This window comes from Sceloporus undulatus, chromosome 3, assembly GCF_019175285.1.
Source record: "Sceloporus undulatus isolate JIND9_A2432 ecotype Alabama chromosome 3, SceUnd_v1.1, whole genome shotgun sequence".
NCBI classification, from domain to species: Eukaryota; Metazoa; Chordata; class Lepidosauria; order Squamata; family Phrynosomatidae; genus Sceloporus; species Sceloporus undulatus.
In genome coordinates, this window is record NC_056524.1 from 268,566,447 (window position 1) to 268,590,195 (window position 23,749).

The 23,749-nt window shown below is 42.1% G+C and overlaps 1 protein-coding gene across 1 annotated transcript in view; it reads right to left on the bottom strand.

Moving 5' to 3' along the window:
- Nucleotides 1-23,749, bottom strand: part of TP63 (tumor protein p63) — a 182,837-nt gene that overhangs the window by 87,737 nt on the left and 71,351 nt on the right. Inside the window, 1 exon segment of the mRNA XM_042460239.1 lies at nt 20,388-20,642. Coding sequence (XP_042316173.1) covers nt 20,388-20,642 — 255 coding nt within the window.

The window sequence follows — 23,749 nt, forward strand, 5'->3', positions numbered from 1 at the left end:
GGGGGGAGAGGGACTGTTGTCCCTAATGGCAGTGCGCGTGCATGTGCGCTGCCATTGGGAAAAATTTCCCCAGATTTGCCATGCACGTATGCTCAAATCCGCGCATGGCAAATCCACGTATAAGGAGGGCCAACTGTAGTTTGAATCCACTGCTCTGGATCCTAGACTCTGGAGCTGCAGAAAACAAGCTTGCTCCATCCTCAATGTGGCATCCCTTCAAATATTTAAACATGGTTAACATGTCACCCCTTAACCTATATTGGTCTCATCTGCAAATTTGGTAAGCAGGCCCTCTATTCCACCATCAAAGTCATTGATAAAGATGTTGGAAAGCACTGATGTTAAAGCCACCTTCCTGACATAAAGAAAAGAGGATGCAAAACTACAATGAGCCAAATGGAAAGATGAGCTGGGAATACAGATACTTCCATCCCATGTCTATTTTGCACAGTTACTCATACAGATCTTCCATCCCATTTTTGATTAATCTTTCTTTTAAAAATGCAACTTGGCAATTATGTGTAATATATCTCCTTCCTTTGTATGCATATCCCCTTAAATATGTATTTTGGAGTTCCCAAGTTTATTGCAAGAATCAAAACTTGTCAGAAGTACAAAATCAGAAGAACAATGCCATTCCAATCCACATATTAGTCCAGGAAGCACAAATTAGGTTAATAGCTTAAAAACAAGGACCACACAATATTCTTTGTTGTCACTGGATCAAGTCACTCCCAAATTATGGTGTACCTATCAAAATGGTATTTGGGTTGAGAGTGTGTGACCTGCTGAAGGTCACCCTGTGGGTTTCGATGGCCGAGTGGGGAATCCAACCCTGATCTCTAGAGTCATAGACCAATGCTCAAACCACTACAAATTGGCTAAAATAAGTATTGGATAAAATAAGCACATCATACTAGTGGTATAATAGTTGGACTATGATTTTGGAGATCAGCCATGGAAACTGACTGGGTGACCTTGGGCAAGTCACACGCTCTCAGCCTCAGCGGAAGGCAACAATAAACCTCCTCTGAAGAAATCTGGCTGAGAAAAATCCTAGAATAGGATCGCTTTATTTTGTAGATGACTAGAAGGTACATGATAACAACATTGTACTATGAAACTGGTTAACTATCATAGTGGATTATCCACCCATCCCCAAAAGCTCTGAACATTGCAGATGATAATTTCAAATTATTTTATACAAGGCCTCCAGCCTCTTCACAGAAAAAAATGTTATGATTATGTTATTTCAGAGGCATGATAGTTAAATTGATTTGAATCTGGTTTCAGTCTGCATAGCAGGCATCTCTAAAACATAGCAACAAAAGCAATTTTTTTGTGTCTGTTTAATGCATTTCACTAGTTTAAGCTAGATCCCTTTAGATATGAAAATGATCCTGAAATTATAAAGGGGAAGCCTAAAATAATTGCTCCATCCCAAGTGGAACCCCCCTTATTCATTGGGCGTTGTTATGTCATCTTACTGGAAATGATAAGGAATATTGGTGGGTGGAGTAGGAGGATTCTGCAAACCTCCAAATGCAAATGGAAAGATAGTCACAGACTCCCAAATTAAGACAAAAAAACCCGGGAATACTGCAAACTGGAGTCTTCCAACAAGTAGGTGAGTGGGAGAATGAGGACAGATTATCTGTTTTAGAAGGAGGTATTTTATACAGAGATTTCTACATGGCAGGAGGTTGGATTAAATGGCTTGTTTTTGTTTTGGTAACTTTCCAGCTGTATGATTCTATCATTCAAAGCCCTTCATGCATTGCACTGTTCATTTACACTACAAGGTGTGGTGATGTCTGCCATCTCTGGAGGCTTTAAAAGAAATTTATGGAGAAATTCATGGAGGATCCGGACAGCTACTATAGTTGTTGTTGTGTGCCTTCAAGTCTCTTACAGCAAATGTACTACAGAGGCGGTGTGTGTGTGTGTGTTTTGTGGGGATATTTTTGCAAGATTTGTCGAGAGAGTTGTTTGCCTTTTGCCTTCCTCTGAGGCTGAGAGAATGTGACTTGTCCAAGGTCACCCAGAGGGTTTCCATGGCTGAGCAGTGATTCAAATCCTGGTCTCCAGAGTCATACAGAAACTGGGATTTGTAGTTTCATGAGGCACCAGCACTCTTTGGCAGAGAAGGCTGAATGCCTTGCAACACTACAAATCACAGAATTGCATAGGATGAAGCTACAAGACTTAAAGTGGTGTCAAACTGCATATACAGTGTAGATACACTATAGGCCTTTGAAAGCTAATGCTACAACTTATTTCACTCAGTTAGTCTTGAAGGTGCTATGAGATCCCTTTGAATACTGAAATTCCAGGCCAACATGGCTCTGTAACTGAATTATACATTTTTGAGGCTAGAGTTTCTATCATTCTGTGAAGGAAAAGTGTTTTCAGAGGAGATGGACATTCACTGTTTCATATGCATGTATGAAACATCACTCTTTTGCCCAAACGAAGACAACCAAACCGCATCAAAATCTCCCTTTCTGCAATGCAAAGCGAGAAAAGCCCACAGACAGGAGTTTTGTTATTTGATAAAAATACAAATTTCACTTATGCAGACCTTTGAATGAGAGAACACCAAAATCCCTGGGTTGTGTATCTACACTGCAGAAATAATGCAGTTTGACACCATTTTAACTGCCATGGCTCAATGCTATGAAATCCTGGGATTTGTAGTTTATTGTGGCACCAGAGCTCTCTGACATAGAAGGCTAAGCCACTCACAAAACTACAAATCCCAGGATTCCATTAATATTGAACCATGGCAGTTATATACACCTCATAAAGTGGTGTAAAACTGGATTATTTCTGCAGTGCAGATACAGTCCTGGTCAGTAACTGTTCTGCTCAGGTCTTCTAGACTTATATATGTATTTCCAGACATTGTTGATTATACTTTAATGAGTGTGCCTAACTACATCAAGGCACATTTTATTGTCAAGGATGAGAAAACTTGTGAGAACTCTTTGCCTCCTTGGGAAACATTGCTGGCTGAAACACACCAAGGATCTGATCTCACATCACATGCGCTCACGTGTCCCATTTGTGGAGTTGCTGATTCACTGTTTTTGGAGCCCGTGACCATGCTCAGCTGAGAAGCCGTCAGCATCAACAAAAGAAAACCTACAGGCAAATATTCACACAAAGCTTGATTTGAAGGGCTGCTGCCTAAACCTCTGAAAACCTGCAAATAACAAAGATTTCTGGAAGGAAATAAAACATGCCATAAACAGAATAACAGAGGGGAAACAGGACTTGAACAAAGAATGATGCTTAACTCTAAACCTTTAAAATATAGACATGGATGAGGAATTTTTTAATAAAACCATTATTAAAAGCGGCACAAGCAGGGATAGCATATGGATGGAAGGAAGAGGATGGGACCTCAGTATTATATATAAGAATTAAATATAATACTATATATAGTAGCCCCTCCTAATGCGCGAATCTGAGATCCATGCCCTTGAAAATACAGAGGGGTGACCTCCACTATTTGCAATGGCGTGCACGCCCTTGCAATGGCGTCCACTATTTGCAATGGCGTGCACGCTCATGGTGGCACATTCCATTCATGCCTATGGGGCTAAAATAAGCGCAAGCCTTCATTTTCATGGGGGGTCCAGAACGAATCACCCATGAAAATGGAGGGCCAACTGTATAATTATATATCAGAATATATGAGTGATTTTTTTGATGGTGGTTGTGTGTCCTCAAGTTATTTCCAACTTATGGCAATCCTAAGGCAAACCTATCATTGGGTTTTCTTGGCAAGATTTGTTCAGAGTTGGTTTATCACAGTCTTGATAGCTGAGAGAGTGTGACTTGCCCAAGGTGGGTTTACATGGCCTTGGCAAGGAATCTGGAGTGCAAATCAAGGTTGGTAATGAGTTAGTTAGGAAACACCTAGGGTGCATCTACACTGTAGAAATGAAGCAGTTTGATAGCAATTTAATTGTCATGACTCCATCCTGGGATTTGTAGTTTTGTGAGGCACCAGAACTCTTTGGCACAGAAGGCTAAGGACCATACAAAACTACAAATCTCGTGATTCTGTAGGATGGAGCTACAGCACTTAAAGTGCTGTCAAACTATATCTATATCTATATATATATTTGCAATTTAGATGCTCCCATAGTTAACCTAAATGAGGGTGCATCAAAAAGGAATTTGCAGATGTACTCTCTAAGCTACGTGCCATCATTTTTTGAGAAATCCTGGAGAACAGGTGAGGTGCCAGAGGACTGGAGATGAGCAAACAAGGTCTCTTCTCTTCCAAACAGGCAAAAAACAAAGATCTAGGAAACTACAAGCCAGTCAGCCTGACCTCAATACCAGGAAAAATATTAGAACTGATTATACAGAAGTCTGTCTGCAAGTATCTTGATGCCAATGCAGTGAGCTGGAGGAGCCAGCATGAGTCTGTCAAGAACAAATCCTGCCAAACCAACCATCAGATCACTGGTTTAGCAGATGGTGTGAATGTTGTGGATTTCATTTATCTGGATTTCAGCAAAGCATTCGATGAGGTCCTCCATGATATCTTGATTATTAAACTGATTTAATGTGGAATAGATGGGAACACTGTCAGATGGCTCCACAATGGGTTGGAAACCATATGCAAAGAGTCATCATCAATGGCTGCATTTCAAAATGGAAAGTGGTCAAGTGGAATGCCTCAAGTTTCTGCCCTAGAGCCATTACTCAACATTTTTATCAATGACTAGGATGATGAGGTGGAGGAAATCCTTATCACATTTGCAGATAACACAAAGCTGGGAGGGTGGGTAACATAATCAACAATAGGAACAGACTTCAAAAGGACTTGTTAAATGAGAAAGCTGCCTTTAATGTAATTCAACAGAGAAATGCAAAATTCTACATTTAGGTCACAAAAAAGAAATGCACAAGTATAGGATGAGGGATACAGGTTTCACCAGTCCTACATGTGAAAAGGACCTTGGGAATTGTTGTTGATCATGAGTTGAACAGGAGCCAGCAGTTGAATGCTGAAGCAAAGAAGGTGAATGATATTTTAGCCTATATTATTAGAAGCATAGTTTCCAAGTCAAGGGAAGTAACAATCCCATAAGTATATAAAATGCATTTATAACAGGATCTTGGTATCCACTGGGGCTGGGTTCAGGATCACCCTGTGGGTGCTCAATACACAATGGTGTAATAAAATAGTGCTCCTTATAGCCACATATCCTCTTTTCACCAAACATGTTCTACATTTCAGTAATCTATTGAAGAGGAATTCCAAAATGTCCTCCATTTGGAGCTTGACTAAGAAGCATGAATTTACAATTACCGTATATTACTGTATATACTCAGTTATAAGGCAACCTCATATATAAGTCGAACACAGGTTTTGTAGTCAGAATTATAGATTTTGATATGACCTGTGGATAAGTTGTGGGTAAAACTTGGGGACATGTAATGAAGGATGGAAAGGATGAAGCAAAGGAAAACAATGCCAAAAAACTTACAAAATTCCAGCAGGCTTAACTATTTGTACTCATACCAAAGGCTGGATGGGTGAGAGAGTAAAAGGGGGGCAGATCAAACTCTTGCCTTTCACCCATGTATGAAATAAAGTACAGTACTTATCCACCCATGGATAAGTCAACTCAGGTTTTTTGAGGTCAATTTTTTTTATTTATACAGGGAAGTAATAGTGCCACTGTAATCTGCTCTGGTCAGGCCCCACCTGGAATATTGTGTCCAGTTCTGGGCACCACAATTCAAAAAGCACATTGAGAAACTGGAGCGTGTCCAAAGGAGGGCGACTAAAATGGTGAAAGGTCTGGAAACCTTGCCCTATGAGGAATGACTCAGGGAGCTGGGGATGTTTAGCCTGGAGAAGAGAAGGTTAAGAGGTGATATGATAGCTCTGTTTAAATATTTGAAGGGATGTCATATTGAGGAGGGAGCAAGCTTGTTTTCTGCTGCTCCAGAGACTAGGACCTGGAGCAATGGATGCAAGCTCCAGGAAAAGAGATTCCACCTGAACATTAGGAGGAACTTCCTGACAGTAAGGGCTGTTCGACAGTGGAACAAACTCCCTTGGAGTGTAGTGGAGTCTCCTTCCTTAGAGGTCTTTAAACAGAAGCTGGATGGCCATCTGTCGGGGATGCTTTGATTGTGATTTCCTGCATGGCAGGGGGTTGGACTGGATGACCCTTGCGGTCTCTTCCAACTCTACAATTCTATGATTCTATGATTCTATGAATATATACAGTAAATGTTTTGTACTGCCCTATATTTTGCAGTGCCTTGTTCTCCTTTGTGGTTATGGCAGCTGATACTCCTGCTTATAATAAAATAGCAAAATCAAGGTTTGCCTTTTTATGATTTTGTTGTTGAATATTTTCAAATCTGTGGATGGTGGAATCTGTGGATGCAGGATGTGTGGATACAGCAGGCTGACCGTGTTTGATTACAACCTCTGAACAAGAAAACTATCTCAAGTTCCTAAGTAAGTAAATATGCAACAAATGAGGAATTTGATATTATAAGTTATTACGTACTCTGATGGCAGAGTTGGGCCATTTCTACAAACTCCGACTTCACTAGAGCAAAAGAGCTTTGAATGATTTTGTGTGTGTGTGTGTGTGTGTGTGTGTGTGAAAAAGACCATAACAAAGGGGGTGCAAAGAGTCCCAATGGGTGTGCGCATGCTTTCTTCAAAGGAAAAAAAAAAAAAACAATGACACAGTTCCCAAACTGAGCTCTGCAAAGGAGGTTACAGTGAACCCAATGCTGGAATGAGTCAGTCTTGACAATGCCGTGTCAGGTTTAACTGGCTCACCATCCCAATTTTGACAAGAAAAGTCTCTTTGACCTCTTTCCACCAACACCCCCTTCCACACTCTTGTCTGACAGGACTGGCTCATTTTGCACAAGTTTGCAAGCCCAACACAACATGGGTGGGCACTTACTTGCCTACACACCCATTACCTAACCTTGGAGGTCCACCAGACAAGATGCCCATCCCAAAACATCAGTGAATTCTTAAAACTTAAATTATCCCACCTAGAAGTAAAAGTGTGTATATGCAAAATAATTTTGCAATGTTTTCCTTGCTTCCTGGTACTCCATTCGGATTTATTTTTAAAAAATAAAGTTGAAGAAAAGCCTCCATGTAGAGTGAAATTGACTACTGCCCCCTCTCCTCAAGTTCCCTAGCGGACATTTGTTGTTGTTCTGGCTGTTGTTGCTGTGTGTCTTCAAGTCGTTTCCAATTTATGGTGACCCTATCATGTGGTTTTCTTGGCAAGATTTTTTCAGAGGAGGTTCTCCTGAGGCTGAGAGAATGTGACTTGCCCATGGTCACCCAGTGGGTTTTATGTCCGAGCTGGGAATTGAACCCAGGATCTACAGAGTCATATTCTGACACTTCAACCAATAAGCCACACTGGCTCTCAACATAGTAAAAAGTAAAAATAAGGATAGAAGTGGGAGCTCTGAGTAGTTGCAAAAATGGTCCTGCAGCCTGCTTTCCCCAAATACAATTTTTTTTCAGGGAATGAGCTTAACAGCAAAAGTGGGTTTCACCAGATTTTGTTCAGAGAGTCATTTTCAAGGGTTGTTCAGTATAGAAAGACATTGCCAGGCATGGTGCATTCATATATGAGCCCAAGGTGCAGAGCAAAATACTGCCTTCCCATTTATTTCAATGAAAAGGATTTTTAAAATAATAATAATAATAATAATAATAATAATAATAATAATAATGCCTGCCTTAACAACCACACCACCTACATCACCACATCAGAGCACATGGTACAGATTAGGTCTCCCTTATCTGAAATGCTTGGAGCCAGAAGTGCTTCAGATTTTGGATTTTGTTTTGGATTTTGAAACACCTGCATTTGCCATAATGAGATAACATGTAGATGGGACTCAAGTCTAAACACAAAATTCCTTCATGTCTCATATACACCTTAGACGCATAGCCTGATGGTAATTCTTACAGACAATAGTTTTAATAATTTTGTTCATGAAAGCAAAGGTGTCACTCTCTCCACTACCCATGAAAAAAAGATTGGGATTTGGGGATATTTTAGATTTCAGAATTCGAGATAAGCTCAGCCACTGTAACATACTGAGTAACCTTGAACAAGTCACATACTCTCAGCCTTAGGGGAAGGAAATGGAAAACCCTCCTCTGAATCAATCTCACAAAAAAAAGCCATTATACATTTGCCTTACGGCAGCCATAAATCAGAAATGACTTGAGAGCACACAACAACAACAACAACAACAACAACAACAACAATGTACGTAAAGAGAACCAGCATGGTATTCTGGTTTGAGCGTTGGACCAAGACTCCAAGAGACCAGAGTTTGAATATCCCCTCAGCCATGAAAACCCACTCTCTCAGCCTCAGGGGAAAGCAATGGTGATAAATCCCCTCTGATCAAATCTTGCCAAGAAAACCCCAAGATAGGGTCACCTTAGGGTCACCATAAGTTGGAAATGACTTGGAGACACCCAGGTAAGGCACCTGGGGTCATCTTACAGTGAGAGAATGGACAGTATATAATTAATTAATTATGGGTCTAAATTGAAAAGCTGCATGTTTACATACACATCCAAGTGCAACTAAGAATGAGAACTATTTGCAATTTGAGCCCCACAATGTCAAGAAACTGTTCGAACAAATTCAGAAGATGCTGCTAATGCTGCTCTTCCTAGAATACAAAAGCAATGGCCTTGCTTGGGCAATTGCAAGATCTGGTGAAAGTTACTGTTTAGGACTACAACTCCCAGAATGCTCCACTCAGCATGGCCAGTTCCAAATGGCAACTCCCACCTTGGGAAGTGCCAATGTCTAGCACACCCCACAGAGCCACATCTGCAGAACATGACAAAAATTCATCAGATCCTAAATTAAGTTATATATACTGTATAAACTTAAGTTATATATCCCATGCTACTGTGGTATGTCAATTCAGCATCAAACTGGGGCGAAAAGAAAAAAAACTGGTTCTCGCCGGACCAGCAAGTACTAAATTTAAAAGTTTCCTTGAAGGGTAGAGAAAAAGAAACTCTTTTCTTTGAAAAACAAAAATGCCCCAGCAAGTTTCCAGTCTTTCCAGGTACGCATTGTGCTTTCGAGTTGCAAGGTCTAAAACTAAAAAGAGCCTGCAAGCTCAATTTAAAATAAGATTGGCAATAAAGCAGACTTTTGCATGCCCCTGGCTGCAGTGAAAACCATTTTCTACTGCCCAGATGTTTTCCAAAATATAGCCATGTTAGTCTGTGTATGCATGTGCCTTCAAGTCACCTGTTGATTTATAGAAACCCCATGAATTTCATATGCTTTTCTTAGGCAAGAACACCTCAGAGTTAGTTTTGCCAGTTCCTTCCACTGAAAGAGGTATTTGCTGGTGGTCTCCCATTCAAGTCCTTGCCAGGGTTGACCCTGTTAGCTTCCAAGATCAGATGGGATCTGGTGTCTTGTGTGTGTGTGTGAGAGAGAGAGAGAGAGAGAGAGACTTTGAGTTGTCTGTTGACTTATGCTGACCCTCTGAAATTTTTGTAGGGCTTTCTTAGGCAAAGAATACTCAGAGGAATACCATTCCTTCTTTTGAATAGACCTGCAGCATCTAGGATTCACTGACGGTCTCCAATCCAGCTAATCACCAGGGTTGACCCTGCTTAGCTTCCAAGATCAGATAAGATCTGGTGTCCTCGGGGTGCATGTATGTGCCTTCCAGTCTCCCATCGACTTATGGTGACCTCATGAATTCCATATTGTTTTCTTTATCAAGGAATCCTCAGAGGTAGTTCTGCCAGTTCCTTCATCCGAAATAGAGCCTCCAGAACCTGGTTGGTGGTCTTCCATGCAAGTACTATCCAGGCCTGAACTTGCTTAGCTTCCATGATCAGAGTGGTATCTTTAGGGTGCTTGAAGGCACACAACCAACACCACAATATCAATGCAAGGAGGTTGGCCTGCAGACTCATTTATGGAGAGGAAATTAAACCCACACCTTTTGTTTTACCAAAGAAAGGTCAGTCTGTGAGAGTCAAAAGGGGCCACAGAAAAAGGGAAAACAATCAGGGGGAGCACATGTGGCTCATATTTGGTTAATATGTTCTTGACTTGTACGGTTGTTTTGTTCACATACCTTAGAACACCAATGGCCTTTTCAACTTTCAGGAATAAGACACAGCTCTCGGCATCCCATGGTGACTTTGTCTAATCCCTTTTCCAAGCCAAATTTAGCAGTTATTATTTATTATTGCACATTTCTCTCCTGCCAGCCGCACTCAAAAGTGCCACACAAGCATTTTTAAAAATTGTCTGATCTCCTAATCATAGCTTCCTTTTTGAAAAAATGTCAAACGTGTATCATCCACCCTAGCAACAAATCCAAACAGCAGCCAAACCGTGGGTGCTGCTTAACACTCACTGACACAGTTTCAAATACAATTTTAACTAGCCCACCAGGATTACTGTCAGTTAACAAGTTTTCACATGTTTAGGGGAGTTCATTCGAATGAGAGACCGAGCCAACCCACCAGTGGAAGGAAATTCTACCGAGTGAGCGCTACTAAAGATAAAGCCACTTAATATTAAGAAAATCCTGCATGTTTGGAAAATGACTGCAAAATCCAGACTTCCTCTAAATGTTCTAGACTGTAAGTCCCGTTGTCCCTGTCTCCTGTGCACAATGGGATCTGTTGTACATCTGGAGGGTGCTAGATTGGAGAAAGGCTGCTGTAATCTCTCTAGCTGAATCTGTAAATGGGGTTGATATTTTAAATCAGGTGTGGTCAGCCATGTTTGCCCCAGGATCTGCCAGGGGGGCACACAGAGTACCAAAAATACCCCCTCCAAAAATAAAACAAATAAAAAATAATGGTTGGAAATCCACTTCTACTTTGGAAAAAAAAGTTATACTTTATGTTAAAACAGTGCAAGGGAACCCTATATAAAAAAGTGAACGGCTGTTCCTTGAGGATTTCACAGTTCATACACAGACATACCCTTTTTGGGCCAGAAAAAGGATGAGAAGTGGGTGGGGTGGGGGTGGGGGCTGAGGATTGCACACAAAAAAATGGGGTGTACACTTTGCCCACCCATGCTTTAGGTTGCCACCAGAGACTGGGCAAACTCACTGGAACTACACCAATTGTCAATCACAATTAAAAGCTAGAAACAACTCCAGCTCCCACCAGAGGCATGTGCAAACTCTGATGCAAACTTAGACACAATTCCCTTTCGGTTTTCAGGATGCTGGGAGGCTCTTAAGAGGCTAGGAGCTTTTAAAACAGGGCTGCCAAGAGGAGCTATGAAAGGGCTGTCATTTTACTTTCATCATCATCATCATCATCATCATCATCATCATCGATAATTTTGGTGTGTGATGGGAAGAGAGTCAACCCTTTTGAAATCAACAGATTAAGTTAGGCAAATAACAGTGTATTACTAGCAGAAAATAGCAAAGACTTGGAATGATTATTGGGGGGAAAGTCAAGGAAGAAAACGCAAAGGTGAGCTTATAGTTGAACATGAAGGAAACAAAAATACTGACCAGAGATGTTTTATATAACTTTAAGTAGACAATGAAGACATTGAAATAGTTCAAGATTTTCCATATTTTGGCTCAGTCTTTAATTAGAATGGAGGCAGCAGAGAAGAAACCAGAAGAAGATAACGACTTGGAAGGACAGCTATGAATGAACTAGATAAGATCCTGAAGTGCAAAGACATATCGTTGAATTCTCAAGTTAGGACTGTCCCCATTTCATTGTATTTCTCATTTCTAAGCTTGGTTGTGAAAGCTGGAAGAAAATTAACTAATTTGAGTTGTAGGGTTGAGGAAGTTTTATGGATACCTTGGACTGCCAAAAGGACAAATAAATAGACCCTCGAGCAAATCAGGCCTGAGGTATCTTTGGGAGGCAAGATGAATAAACAGAGACTGTTGAGTTGTGGACATGTCATGAAATGCCAGTGGAGCTTCAATAGCTTGCAACATACATTTTATGCATTTTGGTTCACCCCATAAAAGTATCCCTGTCTTGTGGATTTTGGAAGTTATTTTCATTCATAGGGTTCCCATAAGTTAAAGTTGAATTGATAACAGCTAACAACAAGAAGTAAACCAGATTTTTGGGTGGAGGGGAGATGAATGAAGGGTTAAGCATTGCAAGAACAATGTGATTCCTCTTTGCAGGGGATAGGAAGGAGGAGGGAAAGCAAAAGGTGTGCTTTTAAAAAAAAAAACACATTTCTGTCTGTACGGTTTTCACCTGCAACTGGTTCTGCCAGGGAGCAGCAATTGCCACATCCCATTCACAGGGAACATCTGTGCCTTCTTGCCCCATTCAAGTGGGTGGGGGGGGAAAACCGGGAGGAAATCTCATAGACGCGTCTTTCCTCTTGTGGGGAAATACAAACCACCATCACCCCAAGCCTGTCGAAATGCCTTGTTTTCCTCGGCTTTGGGGAATGGTGAAAAAGGGAAGGAGGAAAAGAGAGGTGTTTGGCCCAGCTCTAGGTTACATGGGAATGCAAAAATTTTGAAGATCCCCCCCAAAATGACGACACCCTTTTAGAAAAGGTTACACCTTTGCTCATGTTTTGCAAGGCACCTCAGTTGTTGGAGCAGCGATAAACACACCTTTATCTGCTTTGCAGCTTGGAATTCCGTTCTCCCTCTCCTCTTTCTGGTTTGTATGATAACACAGGTTGAGTCTGTCTTATCTGGAATTCTGAAATCTGAAAAACTCCACAAGATAGGGATACTTTTATGGGGTGAAAACTTTTTTCATGCATGGGTGAGACAGTGACACCTTTGCTTTCGAATGGTTCAGTGCACACAAACTTTGTTTCATGAACAAAGTTATTTAGAATACTCTGTATAAAATTATTTCAAGGCTATGGACCTTATGTATATTTGTGTATACTTAATGAGATATCTTGAAGAAGGGATCTAAACACAAAATTCATTTATGTTCTGTATATACATTATACACATATAACATGGGAGGCAAAGCACCCAAATCCCATGGATAAACAGTGTTTAGATCCCAGGAATATCCTGCAAAAGTGGGATTGTTTTCAGATGACGTCAAGCTAATTGAGCTTTAACGCGACATTAACCCGTGCAGAAAGTGGGCAAAATCGCATCACTTTTTACTTTCTGGATTTTCCCGAAAGTAAAAAACAGCATGATTTTGCGACATTCTGCATGGGTTAACGCCACATTAATGATCAATTAAACCGACATCATCTGAAAACAATCCTGCTTTTGAGGATATTCCCAGATTTAAATCCCTTTCATCCAAGGGATTTGGGCACTTCCCTCCCATGTGATGAGAAAATAAAGTTTGTGTTTAGATCCCACCTTCAAGATAGCTCATTATGTCTATGCACATATTCCAAAATCCAGAAAAATCCAAAATCCAAAACACTTTTTGTCCCAGGCATTTTGGATGAAGGAGACTCAACTCGTATTCACAACAAATGTTTGTCTTCTTCTGGCACTAGCATCTACTCCATCTTTTCCTTTTGGTTGTTGTTGCAAGAAAAAATAGAAAGGAAAATGTCGGGGGGTGGGTGGGTTAATATTTATTTATTTATTTATTTTGCTGTCAGAAAAGAAGAGTAAATCTTAGGTAGCTGACACCTTTTTTTCTAGTGCATATGTGTGTGTTAAACTCTCCAGATACTATTTTTGTCATGAATGAGAAAATCTGTGAATATTTTGTATCCCTCATCCACAGTGAAAGACAATGGCAGAACATATCTGCATTGAGGAAGGTTTTAATCTGAATAAATCCCCCCCCCACTCTTTCATATTCTTTATATTGTCTAATTCACTGAACTCAAGCCAGTTCACTTCAGGAATGAAGACAGAAGTTTAACTGGACAGGATGAGACTCAAGATAAATTGCCTATATCAAAAGAGCAAAATCCAAATATCCCCGCCGTATCCACAATCCAGATTGATTTCCTCTGCCACGTATCCTCTTATGACAGCTTTGTTGAGCTTCTTTATGGTTAGAAATCATGCAGACCTCCAGATGTAGCTGGACTGCAACTTCCAGCAGTTTTTACCACAGGCTGATGGGAATTGCAGGCAAAGAAAATCTTGAAGGCTGCACAGTCTTCACCTTTGCAGCTCAGTGCCAGGGACTGATTCAAAAGATCATGAACAGGAGGATGATTTTATCTGACAATGGAATAAATGATCTCTGACTCTCACTGACCGTGTATGTAATTTCTACATTTTTACAGAGGATCTTAAAAATTGCTCCACCAATGAGGTCTCTTATGTGGTGAAATATATATCAAATACTAAGGATTTCTGCCTGAATTGCTCACTTGACAAATGACTCCTTCCCCCAGTAATCGCCATCAGGCACAGCTGCAAACTGAGGAGGGCTAGTCTCATGCCCACATTATTTTTTTAAAAAAATTATTTGCTCTTGAAGATGATTGGGAAGTTGCAGCAAGGATGTTGAAAAACTGGAGCATGTCCAAAGGAGGGCGACTAACATGGTGAAGGGTCTGGAAACCATGCCCTATGCCCGGAGAAGAGAAAGTTAAGAAGTGATATGATAGCCCTGTTTAAATACTTGAAGGGATGTCATATTGAGGAGGGAGCAAGCTTGTTTTCTGCTGCTCCAGAGACTAGGACCTGGAGCAATGGATGCAAGCTCCAGGAAAAGAGATTCCACCTCAACTTTAAGAAAAACTTCCTGGCAGTGAGAGCTGTTTGACAGTGGAACACACTCCTTCCTCTGAGATTGTAGTGGAGTCTCCTTCATTAGAGGTCTTTAAACAGAGGCTGGATAGCCATCTGTCGGGGATGCTTTGATTTAGATTTCCTGCATGGCAGGAGGTTGGACTGGATGACCCTTGCGGTCTCTTCCAACTCTATGATTCTATGATTCTAGCATAACCCAGCAGCTAGACAGTTGACTGGAATGTGACCCAGGAACCATGCAACACCAGCCTTAAAAGAGTTGCATAAGCGGCCAATAAACTCCTGGTCTGAATTCAAGGAACAGGTTGAGTCTCCCATATTCTGAAATCCAAAATTTTCCAAAATCCAAAATTGTCCACATGGGTGGCTGAGATAGGGACCCTTTGCTTTCCAATGGTTTGGGGTACCCAACCTTTGCTTCATGCACAAAAGTATTAAAAATATTACGTATCAAATTACCTTCAGGCTATGTTTATAAGGTGTATATAAAACTTAAATGAATTTTATGTTTATTATTGGTTCATGTCTCCAAGGTATCTCCCTACACAAGTGCAAATATTAAAAAAAATTCCAGGAAAAAAATCCAAAATACTTCTTGTCCCGAGCATTTTAGAGAAGGGAAACTCAACCAGTATTAGTAATGCCATTTAAAGCCCAAAATGGTTTGGGATCTTGATCCCTGAAGGAGTAATTCTTCCCAATATGCCTCCTAGGGATACTATCCTCTGTTTTCCATCAGTGAGGCCAGTGCAATGTGGCAGAATGTAAGAGGGGACTTATCAGTGCTTGCACTCCAGTTGTGGAAAACATTCCCATCGGTGGTATGATTGATGCTAATGCTGGCTTTATTCCAGCTCTTAATCAGTCCTAATCAATCTCTTTGAAATTGGCATATGTACATGGTTTTAACATGCTTTTTGCTGATTCTAAGTGTTCACTTGCATGCCCTCCAACTGTCCCAGTCTGGAAACAGCAGTCCGAATTAATCGTCTGCCATCCCACTTTCTCAGCTACTTTTAAAATGTCCCAGTTTCTTTTTCTTCTCACCTTCCTCCTTTGTCCTCAGCTTCTTTCAATTGCTGCAAACTGAATCCAAAGTACAAATGTAGTAGGCATTCAATTAACTCAGTAGAGAGGAGAAGTGAAGATGGATCTTTCCCTTCCCAGTTGGCTCAGGCAAAAACAAACTGATGCAGCCCCTCTTAGCTTCAATCTTTTTAAAAATTATTGTAAGCCACCTTAGGTCCCATTTTGGGAGAAAGGCAGGATATAAATGCAATCAATCAGTCCATCCATCCATCCATCCATCCATCCATCCATCCATAATACTCCATGCTGGGTCTCAGAATTTCAGCTCTCAGTTCTTTGCTCTCTTTGCACAGTTGTGACTCAGCCATCTTCCAAAATTGCTTTTTCTTAGTGTATAATGTCAGTAAAGAATAGTGTAATCCAACAGACGAGAGAGAGTTGCAATTCCCAGCAGCAAGGCCAAACCACCCTGACCTTGTTGCCCAACAGTGACAAAGAAAGCAAGACAAACAAGTCGCTAGAACAGTAAACCACTTGCCTCCCTATCAATGCCTTTGGAGAGAACCAGTGAAAGCACTTTTGGATTTTGGGACTCTACAGCAAGGGTGGGGCATTTTCCCGCAATTAAACTTTCCATAGGTCATTGTAACCCAAGAGGCCCTTCCAGTTGGGTTGGTTCCTCAACTGTCATCAGGGAGAAAAGGGGGATGACAGGTATTCATCCAAGAGCCCTGGAGTCACGTCAAGAGGTGAAGACAAAAGAAAAGAGCCGTCTGCTTAAAGCAGTCCCATGATGAGATCTTAATGCCTTCTGACTTTGGGCCAGAATTAAGACAACCCAAAAAAGAGCCACTGGGTGACTGTAGCTGATGCATGTTGATAAAAAGTGACTAAGATGGCCGCACCTCCAAAAATGGGAGCTCACACTGAAGGGTGTGTGTCAGTATAGCTGCAACTGTGAGAGTGAGGAAAGTCTGGATTCCAAAATTCTTCATGCATTCCCCTCTCCCCTTTCCAAAAATAAAATCAAAGTAAAAAGGCTCCTGGCCAACTTGGATCTGAATGACTCTCTGTCACTCTTGACTCTGTAACTTAGAACTTATTCAATTGTTCCCAAACTTTGGTCCTCCAGGTGTTTTGGACTTCAGCTCCTGCACGTCCCAGACAGCTTGGCTGATGTTCAGAGATTCTGGGAGCTGAAGTCTAAAATACCTGGAGGACCATAGTTTGGGAATCACTGAAACAAGCTGGAGCAAGTTCAGAGAAGGGCAACGAGGATGATACAAGGTATGGAGAACAGAACATCTGAGAAGAGGTTGAGGGAATTGGGCTTGTTGAGCTTGGTGAAGAGAAGACTGATGGGTGACAAGATTGGCCTCTTTAAATATCTCTGGGATGTCTCAATAGCTTTGATGCCCCAGAGGGGAGGATAAGGTCTAATGGTTTGAAGTTACATGGGGTTAGATTTCAATTGAATATTAGAAGCAACCTCTTGGTGGTAACAGCAGTTTGGGAGTGGAACCAATTGCCCAGAGAAGCAGCGGGTTCTCCTTCTTTGGACACCTTCAAGAAGAGGCTTGACAGCTCCCTACTAAGTTCAGTGTTTCCTAGACTTTGTTCCTCCAGATGTTTTGGACTTCAGCTCCCAAAATTCTTGATTGTTAGCTGAGAGCTGAAATCCAACCCACAAGGAGGATCCATTTGGGAACCACTGTTCTAGATGAAGATCATGTATACAGTAGTGCATTAGACCTGATAGCCTTTGGGAGACCTTTCTACCACTAGCATTCTACTGTATTACTCTTCCATTGGTCTCTTTGGTTCCAATGGATTTGGCAGTTGGTTTGCTTATATCAGTGGTTCTCAAACTTTGGTCTTCGTGGTATTTTGGACTTGAACGCCAAGGAGTCTCATCCAGCATAGCCAGTGGCAAGAATTCAGGGAATATAAAGTCTCAATAATCCAGATCAGTGTCTCCCAAACTTTGGTCATCCAGGTGTTTTGGACTTCAGCTCCCAGAAGCCCCAGGCAGTTGGACCAACAATCAAGAATTCTGAGACCTGAAGTCCAAAACCACTTTGTAGGATCAAAATTTGGGAGACTCTGCTGTAGATTTTTGGGACTTCAAATTCCCTGAATTCTTCTGAACACCAACTTTCAGCTATGGCCACCTCTTCCCAACACATCAGTTGCCTCAATGCAGTAGAGATGGGAAGATGGTGAGGAGAAGCCCTGAATGGAATTCCAGTCTACGTTGAAGATGGTGAAGCGCAATGATAATTCATCACTTGCCCAAGAAGTGTTGCAAATCAGCACTCAACAGCTTAAGGATGTTAACCATGGAAGGGTCTTCAGCATGGCATGGTCACCTAGTATGGTCCTCCATCAAAGACACAGGGCCTCCTCAAATTAATCATTAAACACTGCATAAGAAGCATGCCATCAGCCTTCTCCGATTCAGCCATTCAATTGATGGCCCTGATTCTACAGCATAATCTCCGGACAGCAGGCATGCAGAGAACTATGGTTTGTGCAAATGGGATGTAATTTCAAGAGTGGTTTTCAAAAGTTGGGTCTTCCAATGGTTTGGGACTTCACTTCCCAGAATTTCTGCCATTGGCCATATTTGAGTGGGACTTCTGGGAGCTGAAGTAAAAATATCTGAAAGACTGAAGTTTCACAAACCCTGATCTAAGCAACCCATCTGCCACATCCATTGCCCGAGCCTAGAGGGAGAGTAATTCAGATAAGTAAATTCATATTCACAGTGCAGGTTAGAGATACAGAAATAAAACAGTTTAACACTGCTTTAACTATCATGGCTCACTACTATGGAATTCAAGGATCTATAGCAGGGGTAGGCAACCTTTTTGAGCTGGGGGCCGGGTTGCTGTCCCTCAGACAACTGGGGGGCCGAAGCCAAAAAATAAATAATTAAATAATTTTTTAAAAAATTAAATATATAAATAAACCAGGACAAATGTAGGACAAAATTTTCAAGTGGAAGACACTTTTTTAAAAAAATGGAGGACACGCAAAAAAATTTGCTGGTTTAAAAAAAAATGTTAATATAAATGCATGTTTCTGAGGCTTCTATAGACAATTGTCCCCCAAAGGCCCCGGTGGCAATCGGCGGCAGGATCAAGCTGGGGCCGGTCCCAAGGCCTTGCCGGGCCGCATCCGGCCCGCGGGCCGCAGGTTGCCTACCCCTGATCTATAGCTGTGTGAGATATTTAGCCTTCTGGTGCTACAACAAACTAAAAAACACAAGATTTCATAGCAAGGAGCCATAACAGTTAAATCAGTGTCAAACTCCAATAATTCTGCAGTGCAGATTAGATCACAGAGAGTCATTTAAACAGGCTCCAAGCTGGTCAGACCTTTTTTTTCCCCAAAAGGGAAAAAAAGTGAGTGGCAATGAAAATCTTTGGAATTCATGCTTTCCTTACTCCCCTGAATCAGAAAGTCCAAACCAGCCTCTATGCTGACACACAAACCACCTTCAGTCCTCATTTCCCAAGCAATGACACCCCAGAGTCTATCAACTACATTGACTATGTTATTAGGAACAACTAGGCTGCCTACACAATTAAAATACACTCGTCCGTGAACATTTTCTGGGGTTAGGGGCACAGGACCCCCGTGAATGTGGAAAAACTGCAAATAACAACAAACACAATGTTTTTACCTGAGAGAACATCTCTCTAGGAATCTCTAGGTCCTCCAGTGCAACCCTGTGGTCAACATCTGCCAGAGGCACCACAGAATTGTTCTGGAGAACCTGCAAATGCATTGAGAAGTGTTTTCTCTAGGACTCTCTGGGTCCTCCAGTGCAACTTTTGGTTAAAGTTGACCATAGAGGTGCGCTGGAGGACCTAGATATTCCTAGAGAGAACATATTAATCAAATCCATGAATAATCAAATCCACCAAAGACAAAGCTTCAAATGTGGAGGGACAAGTGTAATCCTCATTCCAGTCAAATAGAATCCAATGTGACCACATGCAATTCTTAGGAGTGCGGGCTTTTTGCCAATGGTGGGGGGGGGCTCCTTAAACTCTGCTGAAAAAAGCTTTGCGGTTTTCACCAAAGTATCTGCAGAAATCTGAAAAAATGCACATTATCGCTTGTGTGGCCATCCATTTCATTTGCATGCATTTGGATGGCTGTGCATTTTTGGCAGAAGGAGGGTGAATAGATGCAAACAGAAACGAATTTGCTCAGGAAAGTGAAGACAATTAACCGCTGATGTGAATGTGAAAAAAAATTCACAGCAATGCACATAATACACTTATGTGTAGACTAGGCCAAAGAAGACCACAGATGGTGCCTGAAGAGGCTGTATTACTCACTGGAATTAACCCAGACTACCAAAGGACTTTGGAAAATTACCAGCACCAAAACTTCCAAGAAAAAGTTACTGCCATCTGTCAACTCACCAACAGTTTGTGTGTCCAACACCCATCATTGATCCATGAGAAAACAGAACATACAATCTCTCCAATTAGAAACAGCCGAAGGCAATTTCCCTACCAGTTTTTCACATGCTAGCATCCCGATAACCTGCCAACCGGACCCAGTTCTCCATGCTCAAGGCGACTTACCGTCCAGGTGGCCGACTTTGCAGTGCTGGACTGTTGAAATGAGACGTCAAAGCTGTGGGGTCCTGGATAGTCTGTATTGGAGGGGATGGCGGGGGAAGGCGAGAGGGCGTCGAAGGTCGAACTGGGCTGGGCATAGGGCGAGGGCGCCGTGACACTGTTTTGAGCGTGCTCCGTGTTGTATGGGCTGGTGGACGAGGAGCCATTTTGGATCTGCTGGTCCATGCTGTTGAGGAGCCCCAAGTTTGTGTACTGTGGCTGCAATGAGAAAGAGGGGGGGGACCATATCAGTAGGTGAAAACACTACGCTGACTTCTTCTGAAATCAGAGGCAGCTCAGTTAGGATCATAGCATCATAAAGTTGGAAGAGATCCTAAGGGCCATTCAGTCCAACCTCATTCTGCCATGCAGGAAGACAAAATCTCTCTCTCCCCCAGCCACCAAATGGCCATGAAGTCATACCGTATTGCACTGAAGGCAGAAAACAATCTTGCTCCATCCTCAGTATGACAGCCCTTCAAATATTTAAACAAGGCTATAACATCATCTCTTGACTTTCATTTCTCCAGGATAAACCTACCCAACTCCCTAAACCACTGCAAAAAGGGCTTGGTGGTTTCCAGACTTTCCACCATTTTGGTCACCCTCCTTTGGCCACACTCCAGCGTGTCAACATCCTTCTTCAACTGTGGTGCCCAGTATTGGATGCAGGGTTCCAGGTGAGTCTGACCAAAGCAGAATAGCTACGAAGGGGGACAATGCTGCGATGTCCAGAGGGCCCATTTAGGGTCCTGTGTGGCTGTCAGATGAGTGGGAAAGTGTCTTTTGTCAATCACCCTGTAGCTGTGCCAGTCCCTCTGGGTGTACTGTCCCATCAGGTGACCTCCCAAGGGTGTCATCTAATATGGTCCACACTCCCTTAATGCAAGGCATCCACCGTAATGACACCACTGAGCAGATAATGGAGCAAGGTTGCTTTTTGTGCTGCTCGAGACACTAGAAAACAGAGCAATGGATTCAAGCCACAGGAAAAGAGATTCCACCTCGACATTAGGAAGACCTTCCTGACAGTAAGAGCTGTTTGACAGAGGAATACACTCCCCCAGAGAGTGGTGGGATCTCCTTCTTTGTTGGTTTTTAAACAGAGGATGGATGGCCATCTCTTGGGGATGCTTCAGTTGTGTATTCTCATGTGAGAGAGGGTTGGATTACATGGCCCTTGGGATACCTTCCAACAAGATTTTATGATACAAAATTCAATAACAATCACAAGCATAACTATTAATATTATTTCTCGTAAGTTTCACAGTCTACCAAAACTGAATGGCATTTCGATCTGTGGCAATTTTATTCAGATGTTTGGTGAGTTCATTGGGAATTACTTCCAGGACACTGAATCATAGAATCGTAGAGTTGGAAGAGACCACAAGGGCCATGCTGTCCAACCTCTACTGTTGTTGTTGTTGTTGCTGCTGCTGCTGCTGCTGCTACTCTTGCTACTGTTGTTATTGTTACTGTTATTATCCACAGTGTTTGGGACCAGAATTGTTCTGGACTTGGCGGTGGCGGCTTCTTCTTCTTCTTCTTCTTCAAGGATTTTGGAATACTTGTATTTGCATATCTGTACGTAATGAGATATCTTGGAGGAGGGACCCAAGTCTAAACAAAAAATTCATTTATATTTCATATATACACCTTATACACATAGCATGAAAATAATTTTATGAAATATTTTAATAATTTTGTGCATGTTCCCAAGGTTTTATACACTGAACCATCCCAAAGCAAAGGTGTCAGTATCACATCCACCCATGAAAGATGTTTTGATGCTTGGAATATTTTGTGTTTTGGAATTCCGGATAAGGGAGACTCAACCTGTATCTGAGGAAGCAGATTGAACTCTACAAAAGCTCATACTGCCAATTTCTCTCTTTCATTTAGTCTCAAAGGTGCTACAAGATCTCTAACATGGCTATATCTTTGAATTCTACTATTACTGCTAATGTTATTGTTATCATCATCATCATCATCATCATCATCATCATCATCAGAAGCCCTGAATAAGGGGCATTCAGCAGGGTAGGGAGGGCACCTTAAATAACAGCAAAGAGGAAAACCAACTGTTAATAGGGCAGCCAGCCCTCCTCATTCCAAGCAAGCCAGAAACCATCTGTCTGGCTGGTAAAGAGGGGAGCAGCCATTCCAGCACACTGATCCTGGTGCATTCCTTAGGCCAGTGCCACCTCCCCACTTGCTATTTAAATAACGATTAATCTCGCCTTGACATGAGCAGCTGGGGGGAGGAAAGGGTGCTTTTCTTCCCCTGGTTGCCCCTTTGCTCCTCTAACCCTTTGCCCCCAGGTTCCCTTCCCAGACAGGTGCAGCCCAAAGTCCAGGTGGAGGTGAGGTTAGGAGACACTCGGACACCCTGGCCTAGGGAGGTTGACCCCGAGTCCTAGAGGCCAGGCTCCATCCAGAGGTCAGTTGCAGTCTGAGGCTGTCACAAGCCCCAGGGATGAGCAAGAGGAACCATCAGATAACTCCCTCTGAGGCGTACGCCTCCTGACAAGGGGGCAATTAGAAGGGGACTGCTGACCCCAAGGCAAAGTGGAAGGGGGCAGACAAAGCTGCAATGGAATGCGACTGTGCAGCCAAACCAGCCTCCAACACCATCCTTGGCTTTTTCCTATCAAAGCAGTGCTCATCTTCTCCATTTTTCCTCGGCCCCACCAGAGTCATAAACAAAAGAGTTTTTGCACAAATGATCATGATAGGACTAGCTGTCCTATCTCTCATATCTATCTATTTATCTATCTCTCTGCCTGAAGAGTTGCCAATTAATGGTAGCATCTATCTATCTATTACTGATGGGGTGGGGGGAGGCTGAGGGTTGCTCGACTTATCTCTCTCTCTCTCTCTCACACACACACACACACACACACACACACACACACACAAAACCAGCAAACATCACAACTAAACTATCTGAATAGGGAGAGATGCTGGAAATTTGCCCAATTTGTATTGGGTAAATTCGTACCAGACCAACATTATTTGGCTGCATGGCAGGCCGATGATAGATAGCTAGATAGCTAGATAGATAGGACAGCCAGTGTGGTGTCATGGTTTGAGTGTTGGACTATGACTCTGGAGACGAGGGTTCGAATCCTGGCTCAGCCATGGAAACTCATTGGGTGACCTTGGCCAACACTCACTCAACCTCAGAGGATGGCAATGGCACACTCCCTCTAAAGAAACTTGTCAAACCATGGTTGGTTTCCCTTAGAGTCACCATAAGCTGGAAATGACAACAATAGATAGATAGATAGATAGATAGATAGATAGATAGATAGATAGATAGATAG